The following is a 12,048-nucleotide window of genomic DNA, read 5'->3' on the forward strand; positions in this document are numbered from 1 at the left end:
GTTCAAGAATTTTGCGGGCAAACTGATGTTAAGGATATAGATCTAGTTTTGCATGTCAGTTCTTTTCACCCTTCTTATATATGGAAGCCACCTGCACTTTTTCCAGTTGTTTGGGGCTGGGCATTGGATGAGGGATTTAGAATAAATGGAAGCTAAGTAAGTGGCCAATGCCATAGAGTACTCTACGTCAAGCCGATCTGGAATTCTATCTAAACCTGGCAACTTATATACATTAATTGCTTCTCAGTGCTCGAGATATCTATTACAATGTCTTCCATATGGGAGTCTGCGTGACAGTCAAAAAATGGTAGGTCTGTATGATCCTCTTGCTTGAAAGACTAACACTTAGCGTGCAGTTGACGATATTTATGTTGCCTGCAGGAAATGGGAATGTGTGGCAGATGTAGTATTACATCACACCAGTTACAATGATATTCCACAGTGTCATTTTTACAGCTTCCAGAATCATCTGAAGTATGCTGGCTTTTCATATGACAGTAGCAATACTTTTGAAACCTTTGTTATTGACTCTTGCTTCATAAGCATTAGATGATGTTCGAGGTCTCTAAGTTTTCTGCACTATGTGTGCCTTTATGTTGATTGTGTGTTCAAAATGTGCAGTGAAGAGGAGAAACATTTGGAGAAAATTATTTACAAAGCCTTGACAAGTCTACAGATGATGAAAATGAAGCATTTGATGATTCAGATTATGTCATCTAAAAATGGTAGTAATTCTATACTTTCTTGAAGATAAGTTGCTGCATATGTTCATCATATTTTCACAAACTGCGTTTTCATGAAGGATTCTCCTTCATACATATCAACAAATGAATGCAAGCATAAGGGCCTAGTGAATATAATGTGGGACTGTGTTATCCCTCCATGTTTCAGTTTGCATCAAACTGTACTAAACTACGAATGCAAAATTTTGCTTTGATATTGTGTTTTAAATGTTTACCGAGATGTAAACTGGATGTAAAAGAAATCTGAACAGAAAGACTGGGTGTTTGCTTAATAGTTGAATTTCTTATGATAATTACTGTTAAATTGAAGTTTTGTCTGCATATTCCAGATTTAGCATTAGTAGTATCAAAGTGTGTCTATTTAAAGTCTAAAGCCTAATAAATAAATAAATATTTTGAAATTTAAATTACATACTTCTACATACAAATTTCAACTTCATGAAAACCAGATATTTTAGCCAGTCCACCAAGGCCAAGGCATGAAGCTTTACTGTATGATTAAATGATGATGGCGTCCTTTTGGGTAAAATATTCCGGAGGTAAAATAGTCCCCCATTTGAATCTCCGTGCGGGGACTAATCAAGAGGATGTCGTTATCAGGAGAAAGAAAACTGGCATTCTACGGATCGGAGCGTAGCATGTCAGATCCCTTAATCGGGCAGATAGGTTAGAAAATTTAAAAACGGAAATGGATAGGCTAAAGTTAGATATAGTGGGAATTAGTGAAGTTCGGTGGCAGGAGGAACAGGACTTCTGGTCAGGTGACTACAGGGTTATAAACACGAAGTCAAATAGGGGTAATGCAGGAGTAGGTTTAATAATGAATAGGAAAATAGGCATGCGGGTAAGCTACTACAAACAACATAGTGAACGCATTATTGTAGCCAAGATAGATACATAGCCCACACCTACTACAGTAGTACAGGTTCATATGCCAACTAGCTCTGTAGATGACGAAGAAATTGAAAAAATGTATGATGAAATAAAAGAAATTATTCAGATAGAGAAGGGAGACGAAAATTTAATAGTCATGGGTGACTGGAATTCGAGTGTAGGAAAAGGGAGAGAAGGAAACGTAGTAGGTGAATGTGGATTGGGGCTAAGAAATGAAAGAGGTAGCCGCCTGGTAGAATTTTGCACAGAGCACAACTTAATCATAGCTAACACTTGGTTTAAGAATCATGAAAGAAGGTTGTATACATGAAAGAACCCTGGAGATACTAGAAGGTATCAGATAGATTATATAATGGTAAGACAGAGATTTAGGAACCAGGTTTTAGATTGTAAGACATTTCCAGGGGCAGATGTGGATTCTGACCACAATCTATTGGTTATGACCTGTAGATTAAAACTGAAGAAACTGCAAAAAGGTGGGAATTTAAGGAGATGGGACCTGGATAAACTGAAAGAACCAGAGGTTGTACAGAGTTTCAGGGAGAGCAAAGGGAACAATTGACAGGAATGGGGGAAAGAAATACAGTAGAAGAAGAATGGGTAGCTTTGAGGGATGAAGTAGTGAAGGCAGCAGAGGATCAAGTAGGTAAAAAGACGAGGGCTAGTAGAAATCCTTGGGTAACAGAAGAAATATTGAATTTAATTGATGAAAGGAGAAAATATAAAAATGCAGTAAATGAAGCAGGCAAAAAGGAATACAAACGTCTCAAAAATGAGATCAACAGGAAGTGCAAAATGGCTAAGCAGGGATGGCTAGAGGACAAATGTAAGGATGTAGAGGCTTATCTCACTAGGGGTTAGACAGATACTGCCTACAGGAAAATTAAAGAGACCTTTGGAGATAAGAGAACCACTTGTATGAACATCAAGAGCTCAGATGGAAACCCAGTTCTAAGCAAAGAAGGGAAAGCAGAAAGGTGGAAGGAGTATATAGAGGGTCTATACAAGGGCGATGTACTTGAGGACAATATTATGGAAATGGAAGAGGATGTAGATGAAGATGAAATGGGAGATACGATACTGCGTGAAGAGTTTGACAGAGCACTAAAAGACCTGAGTCGAAACAAGGCCCCCGGAGTACACAACATTCCATTGAAACTACTGATAGCCTTGGGAGAGCCAGTCCTGACAAAACTGTACCATCTGGTGAGCAAGATGTATGAAACAGGCGAAATACCCTCAGACTTCAAGAAGAATATAATAGTTCCAATCCCAAAGAAAGCAGGTGTTGACAGGTGTGAAAATTACCGAACAATCAGTTTAATAAGCCACAGCTGCAAAATACTAACACGAATTCTTTACAGACGAATGGAAAAACTAGTAGAAGCCAAACTCGGGAAAGATCTGTTTGGATTCCGTAGAAACACTGGAACACGTGAGGCAATACTGACCTTACGACTTATCTTAGAAGAAAGGTTAAGGAAAGGCAAACCTACGTTTCTAGCATTTGTAGACTTAGAGAAAGCTTTTGACAATGTTGACTGGAATACTCTCTTTCAAATTCTAAAGGTGGCAGGGGTAAAATACAGGGAGCGAAAGGCTATTTACAATTTGTACAGAAACCAGATGGCAGTTATAAAGAGTCGAGGGGCATGAAAGGGAAGCAGTGATTGGGAAGGGAGTGAGACAGGGTTGTATCCTCTCCCCGATGTTATTCAAGCTGTATATTGAGCAAGCAATAAAGGAAACAAAAGAAAAATTCGGAGTAGGTATTAAAATCCATGGAGAAGAAATAAAAACTTTGAGGTTCACCGATGACATTGTAATTCTGTCAGAGACAGCAAAGGACTTGGAAGAGCAGTTGAACGGAATGGATGGTGTCTTGAAGGGAGGATATAAGATGAACATCAACAAAAGCAAAACGAGGATAATGGAATGTAGTCTAATTAAGTCGGGTGATGTTGAGGGTATTAGATTAGGAAATGAGACACTTAAAGTAGTAAAGGAGTTTTGCTATTTGGGGAGCAAAGTAACTGATGATGGTTGAAGTAGAGAGGATATAAAATGTAGACTGGCAATGGCAAGGAAAGAGTTTCTGAAGAAGAGAAATTTGTTAACATCGAGTATAGATTTAAGTGTTAAGAAGTCGTTTCTGAAAGTATTTGTATGGAGTGTAGCCATGGATGGAAGTGAAACATGGACAATAAATAGTTTGGACAAGAAGAGAATTGAAGCTTTTGAAATGTGGTGCTACAGAAGAATGCTGAAGATTAGGTGGGTAGATCACATAACTAATGAGGAAGTATTGAATAGGATTGGGGAGAAGAGAAATTTGTGGCACAACTTGACCAGAAGAAGGGATCGGTTGGTAGGACATGTTCCGAGGCATCAAGGGATCACAAATTTAGCATTGGAGGGCAGCGTGGAGGGTAAAAATCGTAGAGGGAGACCAAGAGATGAATACACTAAACAGATTCAGAAGGATGTAGGTTGCAGTAGGTACTGGGAGATGATGAAGTTTGCACAGGATAGAGTAGCATGGAGAGCTGCATCAAACCAGTCTCAGGACTGAAGACCACAACAACAACCAAGGCCAACGAAACAAACACTGCGAGTATTAAATGCAAGACAACTTCAGTTTTCATTTTGCTGTCTTCTATTGCCATACAAGATTGGTTGACAAGTAATGGGGTAGAAACCTTCGACTACTTAGTAGTTTTATGTAGAACAACAATTTTCTTGGATTCTTGGTAAGATCCTTTGCCGAGATAAGATGGTGGAAGTAATCGTATGCTTTACGCCTTTTTTTAATGTACTAATTTCTATTACCTCTTGCCTATCAACATCTCCACCTTCTTTTTTACCCAATAGTGCATCAAACCACAGTCATTAAGCCACAGTGGGTCTTTTCTGCCCTTAATCCACTTACTCAGCACATACCTTTCCAGAGTGCAATTTACAATCAGTTTAAACTTTGCCTGCAATTCCTCTACATCCATTACATTGGAAATAATGATTTCCATTCACTGACAAAGAAAGATTGTACCGACTTCGTATCTGCTTTTTCCAGCATTCCCCTACCTTCCTGACGGATTTATTCACTTCAGTAACCATTATCACTATGATGACATAAGAATCGCTAATTCCTGTCTATACTGACACTGTTTGTAGCTTTCAAGGAACTCTTTGATAGAACACAGCAGTGTGGATGAAATCTTAGTCGCCACTGCATTAAATGATATTGCTGCTGAACAGAGGGAAGATGCAACACTGTTGAAAACCATATAATCCTTGGAGGAGGAACTGACCCAAGGTGTGCATAAACTGATTAATGGAACATTGTATAGGAAGATATATGATCCACTGGAACACAAATGGTTGAATGTTTTCCCAGTTTACCTACAGACAGCCATCCTGAAGTGTTTCCACGACATACCAACATCATGTCATGACTGAGCAGTGAAGGGCTCTTCACAGAATCGAACACTCCAAATCTATATTTTAGGAGGCACCCAAAGTTAACAAATTGGACTCCATGGGTAACAGTCTACACTGACCACCTCACCCATTACACTGGAATAGCTGTGCCATCTACCAAACCTCAGGAAATTGCAGTATTCCTTGTTCGAGACAATTTTGAAGCACAGGGCAACCCGTGTGATGACCTACAACTGTGAAAAAGTTTTCCAGTTGAGACTAGTATCAGAGGTAATTTTACATTGTGACATCAACATGCTGACAACTGTGTACCACCAAGAGACAGAGTCTCACAGAATTCTTTAATAAGATGTTTGCATATAAACTCTCAATATATGTTTACATCCAACAGAGAGACGGGGATACAATGCTGTCCATGTGACATTTGCTTACGACACAGGAAAGCAAGACATTACAGACTTCACTCAGTTCCTTCTGCTCCACAGTTGCGAGCCCGCAACAACAATGGATATACAGTTCCCATTAAAACTGGACAATACTGAGGATGACTACATGAAACACCTTATCACCTGGACTGAAGAAGCAAGATGGCTGGCTTGCATATGGACCCTGGATGCCAAGAAGGAAGAAGAATACTATAGCACCAAACACCCACCAGACAGATACAGCTATGGAAACATTCATTTTATGCCTGTGCAGAAGGGGAGACTATCAGGGAAATTACTGAAGTAATACTATGGGTCATATCATATCCTTTGTCAATTGTTGAAATTATATATGAAGTTGAGGATTATGACACTTTGTCAAGAAGACAAACACACAGATGTCGTCCACATCCTCTGTACAAAGCCTTACTAAAGTCCTCAGGCACAAATCAACTATGGAGGCTTCTCGTTCAAAGAAACTGAATGCCCACTCAATCGCAAAAATACAACAGGAGAGGCCACCTTTGATGCTCGTCACAGCAAAGAGGATGTGACAATAAGACCCAAAAGTGAGGATCCTCCACCAATGCCATGACGTACATCTGGGATGGTGTAGTCGGCTCCTATGAGAACTTCTGAAACAGCAGTCACTGTTTCTGCAGTAGAAGGGACAAGGCCACGAGCAATGCTGCTGGTCGCTGGTTGGCGCGCTGCATGTCACCAGTTCAAATCCAATCATCAGCACTATTTTTATTTGCTATTTATCATTTCTAGAAGGTTATCTGCTCTTCTGATGTTTGTATATTCTGGAATATTCAGTGCTTGTATAAACAACATTACCCCCTGTCCAGAGGAAGTTCTGTTCTGTCTGTAAATTTCTGTTCATAATAAATATGTTTTCAGTCTAAGTGTTGTACTTCACTGATGACTGCTTTCTCATTTGGATTTCACTGTGGTTACAATATGAAAATATCCTAATTTACTTCCTCCTTCCTCCACACAAACCATTTAATTGATGTGTACAGTCTTGTGTCAGAGTGCAGTATGATGATGACTGAAGTCTATTTGGAAACCCAAGAGGTGGGAAAACAATTTTGAATTAAGATTTCAATTGCTTTAATTTACTTTAACTGAAAATGGACAGTCCAAAATTTTCAATAATGAGAATTATTTGACACTCACTTTTGATGATGATTTAAGAGAGAGAACCCTTCTTGAATGGCACCAGTATCTTTGAGAAAAACGAAAATTTCCTTCACGAAGACGACTTTAAACCTCCATCTGCACTCTTATTCTGATTCTTTTTTAACAACACTAAAAGACCACACTGTCAAACAGTTGGAAATTCAGCACTCGCTGTGAGTGTTTCACTTCATGGGAAGTATTTAAGAATATTATACAACCCATCAGTTGTTATCAGTGACATTATCAATCAGTAAGGGGACTATGACACCACACAGTTATATGAATTTTAACTAAGAAACTATCATAATCCCTATGGGAATATAGGTATATTAGGACGGAATACTCTTGGTATTAATGTCTTCAAACACTTTAAGAACTTGAAAATCAGACAGTCACAGTAAAAAATGGTTCTTTATTGGTGATGTAATTACAACTATGGCAAGAAAAATATATAAAAAAACAAGGAGTGTCATGAAAATTAAATGGCTTCATTAAATCACAATGAATTCATTACCTTGACCTGCTCACAACAAAACTGTCACTTTCCAACACAACCTACACCTGGGATTAAGCAATGGGACAAAGTGGTAAGATAAGACTGTCATACATGAGGTCGACTGTCCCAATTCCTGTCCAGCCATCCAAATTTAAGCTGTCCATAGTTTCCCCAAATCAATTTTAGCCTATGGTGGGTTGGTTCTTTTCAAAAGGACAAGCCAATTTCCCTCCCCAGTTAAATATTGTGTTCCATCTGTAATGACCCATCATCAATGGGACATTAAACCCAAATCTTTTTCAGATCTCTGGATAAACTACAGACCAGTGTTTCACCAATATCTACATTTTAAAAAATTAAAACACTGGTCAAACCAGAACAATCTTTAATAGACCCCATCTCATGTTACTTCTGATGTCTTTCAGGAATACGATTTGTTCAAGCTATATTTTTCTACTGCTACGGCCTTTCCCACCGTAAGATGCTGTTTAATATTTTCTTTGTTGCGCAGCTGGTTTTGATAAAACCAGCACAGATTTTTGTTAACAGCATGAGTTATATAAAAAACAATGCCAAAAATATTTATAAATTATGTTTACTTATTATGTGAGGGTAGATGCATGGGTAATAACTGTTTAGCTGACATTCAAGAAAAAACAATGTTTTTTTTCACTTTTTACACAAACTAAGCTTATTTTCACATTCCTTTTCTTTCTTTTTCACCATATTACCTGGACTCCTAATTTCTAATACCCAATTTTCATTTGCTCTTACTTTGCACAGGTCAAATGTTATAGTAGGGGAAGCAAACATGGTGACCAAAGAGTGAATGTAAGTTCTTTGCTTCCTTGTAGGAAGTATTTAGCTCACTTTCTGATTCATCACCAACTGTTGCCTTGGTGTCATTTCTACAGTAGTCACAATCCAAATATTGTATGAAAGGGAAAAGCAATAAATGACACGAGTACATCTCATTTTCTATAGGGTCATGGTTTGTCTTCAATATAGTGCTTTGTTCCACATCTTTGGCCATTCTGTTCCAGCTAATTTTTTCATTTATTTTTGTGTTTGCCATTTCTAAATATTGTTTGCTGTATGAATCAGATTTAATTTTCAAGTATTTTTACCTGCTCTAGTCTCTTTTCTTTGGGGTGGCATGAGGTGGGGTGGAGGTATTGTTCAATTTGAAGACATACAAGTTTAAACAAAGGGAGTGAGGTACAATGTGTACAAATTTCTTCATAACAAAAGAATTCCAGAAAAGAGGAAATCATCTTCCGACTGCCAATTACAACGGCGCAGAAACACAAGGAATGGAACATGTAATACACACTCATTGCTGCACATATTATTGAACGACATTTCAATGAGTTAAAAGTTTCAGTCTGAGAAAAATGAAAGCTAGTTTCAAAAATTCCAGGATATCATTTAACATCTGCTTCTTTTCCTCCTCTTAGGTGCATTTTTGTTCTATATCTACCAATATTGCTCAACACCAATTTAAACACCTCATACTACATATCTTACACTAGAATATTAAGTGATACTATGCAATTAGAAATTCAGTATAAAGTGCAAAGAAAAAGCGCTAATTAATAAGAGGCAGCAACAAATGATACTTACCATTTCATCTCCACTAGTTCTATCTTTGCTATCAGGTGTAATTAAATCTTTTTTTTTAACATCACCAACTGTCACAGTTTTTACCACTAGAGGTTTTGGAGGATAAATGAAATCAATAATGCAGACAAGCATCTGAAAAAGAATATACGCATGTATAGGCCCGCATTTAATAATTTATGTTAAGCAGTTAATCAAGAAAACAAACTTTACTGCTACTATATTGTAAATTTCTTTTCCTGTAGCATTACAAGGCCACAACTGGCTAGAAGAAATTCAATAACTAGATTACATACCAGCCCCAACATTGCTCCAAGAAAGATGGTCGCTACAGCAAAGATTAAATATGAGCCCCATGTAGGGAGTCCATAATCTTCCATTAGCTTGTTATGGAGAGCCTGAAAGTGAAAAACAACGTTAAAAAAGCAGTGATTCTGCTATAAAGATGTTTAAAAAAGAGATGAGTTCTTAACTATTTGAAAAGTTAGGAAATATTGACACTCATTCACATGAAACTATGTGAATAATTATAGTGTAATTTTTTAAGAATGGACCAGCATCATGGCTGAAATGCAGATAATTCTACAAGATTATGGAAACAAAGCAAAGCCACAGATAAATGATGAAGGGTCTTACTGAATGGCCACTAACCATTACTTTGACTTTACAACGCGTGCGCGCGCGCACTCTCTCACACACACACACACACACACACACACACACACACACACACACACACACAAGTTTCAGTCATGTGACCATGTTATCATCTAGTAATACTGACCAGTATTTCAGCCACTATCATGAGTACATTACTAGTCTCCATCAGCATGATGCCTTTTATTCAATTTTTATCATTAATCTGTGACACTACAAAAGAAATTTTTGCTGCTTCCAAAAAATCTTACCCTCAGAACCTGTGACAACTTGAAGAAGTAGGATACAACTGACATCTGAAAGGAGCCTGGGCTTTTCCAGCTGGGAATTGGATCAATCTTTTTCCATTTCTGTTCTTCGATAAATGAAATGAAGGCTTCTTTATCCCTTGCACCTCTGTACTGCCTGAATTCTCCATTTAGAACACTGAAAAGACATTATGGTAATGACAGATTAGATATACTTTTTGTTCCACAGCTCCATAGCGAGGATATCCTCAAGGATGTACAGCAAGTCAAAATAAGAATATACGATACATAACTACACCAAAAAGGAAAAAAAAGGCCTTCCATAGATCCAAGTGAAATGGTCACCATGGATATGGAGTAAGTCCAAAAGTCTGAAACATTTTCATTCAAGAAATCATCTGTCACAAAAAATGTAAATATATACACTGATCAGCTAGAACATTATGACCACCAACTCACTTCCGCTATAAACAGTCCAGGTGATAGCAGCATCATCTGGCGAGGAATTAATGCTAGTCAGACAAATGCATGGTGCATGTTGTATCATGCTGTCCGTGTGTAGAATGAGCAAGGCACGCGATCTATCTGAATTCAATTGAGAGCAGATTGGGATGGCCCCGAGGCTCAGTACGAGCGTTTTGGAAACTGCACGACTTATCAGGTGTTCAAGGAGTGCTATGGTGAGGTCCAATGATGGTGAAACCACAGTGAAACAATGTCCAGAATTGTGGGGTTATGGGGCCACCCCTTATTACAGATGTCTGATGTCATTGGCTGGGCCAACTGGTAAAACAGGACAGGGTGAACTGTGGTGGAAATAACATCAGAGTTTAAAGCTGTGCAGATTACAAGTGTGTGAACACAAAGTGCACCAAACACTCCTAGCGATGGGCCTCCACAGCCGACAGACAACACATGCATGTCCACTGTTAATACCATGACGTCGGCAACTATGACTAAAATGGGCTTGTGGCCATTAGCACTAGATGTTGGCGCCGTGGCAGAGCATTGCATGGTCTGATGAATCCCTATACTTTCTTCATCATGCTGATGGGAGGGCGCGAATTCGTCTTCTTCCATTGGGACAGCTCCTTGACATCTATACTTCGGGAAGCTGGTGGCGGCTCCATTATGCTCTGCAGAACATTCACTTGGGCATCCATGGGTCCAGTGGAGCTCATGCAAAGCACCATTATGGGCAAGGAGTATTGTACACTCATTTGAGACCCCATACACCTCTTCATGATGATCGTTTCCCAACAGCAATGGCATTTTTCAATAAGATAATGAGCTATGTCCCAAGGCCAGGAATGTGATGGAGTGGTTCCAGTAACACAGTGGCAAGTCCCAATTGATGTGCTGGCCCTCCAACTCACCAATCTGAATCTGATCAAAAACACCTGGGATGTGATTGACTGTGGCATCAGATCTCATTGCCCCCCCCCCCCTTCCCTAAACTTACAGGAGTTAGGTAACTTGGGTGTGCAGATGTGGTGCCAACTCCGTCCAGTCACCTGCCAAGGCCTCACTGCTTTCATGCCATGAGGCGTTGCCACTGTTATACGTGCCAAAGGTGGACATACCAGCTATTCAGTAGGTCATCATAACGTTCTGATCAGTGTGTACAATGAGATGCATAAGAATTCTAATACAACTGTAGCCAGAAACCAACTGTAGCCAGAAACCAACTGTAGCCTATTATTGAGGCACATTATGATAGTTTCAGCTACTCACTGGAAAATTGTAGGCAATGCAGTCACCATGAATCTCCCACTGAGGCCTGGTGAAGCTGTCACGTCCACCTGCCCAATAGATATGCCAAGGTCTTCACTCCATGTTGAAAATTCTTCCCAGGCAGGTTGGAGGGCCTTGCAGGCAGGGCACCAGGGCGCATAACTGGAATACAATACAAACTGAAATTAAGTATGAAATTTACTGACATAGTCAAATTTTAAAACACACAATGTTAATTAATCATTTATTCAGTCAACCAATCACTGTGTTTCAAAGTCCCATAGTGAAGAAGAGCTTTCAGGGATGTGGAACGAGTCAAGTTTTACATTAACGGGCAGAAGTAACTACTGCTTGCCATTTCTCTAAAGTATAGTAGCAACAATTTATTACTGGTGTTAATCTACTCATATTGATAATTATTGTAATTACTTGCAGTTTAATTTATATGTTTGTATTGGGAGGAAAATAGCTACTTCGAAAAAACCCACAGCTCCTTCTCCTCCTCTTCCTCCTCCTCCTCCTCCTCCTCCTCCTCCTCCTCCTCCTGTCAGCTGCTGTTAACATCTATACTTCACAGCAGTTTCGTACTTTACCTGTATACAGACTGC

At 39.0% G+C, this 12,048-nt stretch overlaps 1 protein-coding gene across 1 annotated transcript in view; it reads right to left on the bottom strand.

Moving 5' to 3' along the window:
- LOC126458094 (thioredoxin-related transmembrane protein 1) overlaps positions 1-12,048 on the bottom strand; it is a 55,192-nt gene that overhangs the window by 13,478 nt on the left and 29,666 nt on the right. Inside the window, exons 2-5 of the mRNA XM_050094916.1 lie at positions 11,441-11,602; positions 9,710-9,884; positions 9,098-9,199; positions 8,805-8,936 (exon numbers count right to left, since the gene is read on the bottom strand). Of these exons, the coding sequence (XP_049950873.1) occupies positions 8,805-8,936; positions 9,098-9,199; positions 9,710-9,884; positions 11,441-11,602 (571 nt within the window). The remainder of the gene's footprint in view (positions 1-8,804; positions 8,937-9,097; positions 9,200-9,709; positions 9,885-11,440; positions 11,603-12,048) is intronic.

Source organism: Schistocerca serialis, chromosome 2, assembly GCF_023864345.2.
Source record: "Schistocerca serialis cubense isolate TAMUIC-IGC-003099 chromosome 2, iqSchSeri2.2, whole genome shotgun sequence".
Taxonomy (NCBI): domain Eukaryota; kingdom Metazoa; phylum Arthropoda; class Insecta; order Orthoptera; family Acrididae; genus Schistocerca; species Schistocerca serialis.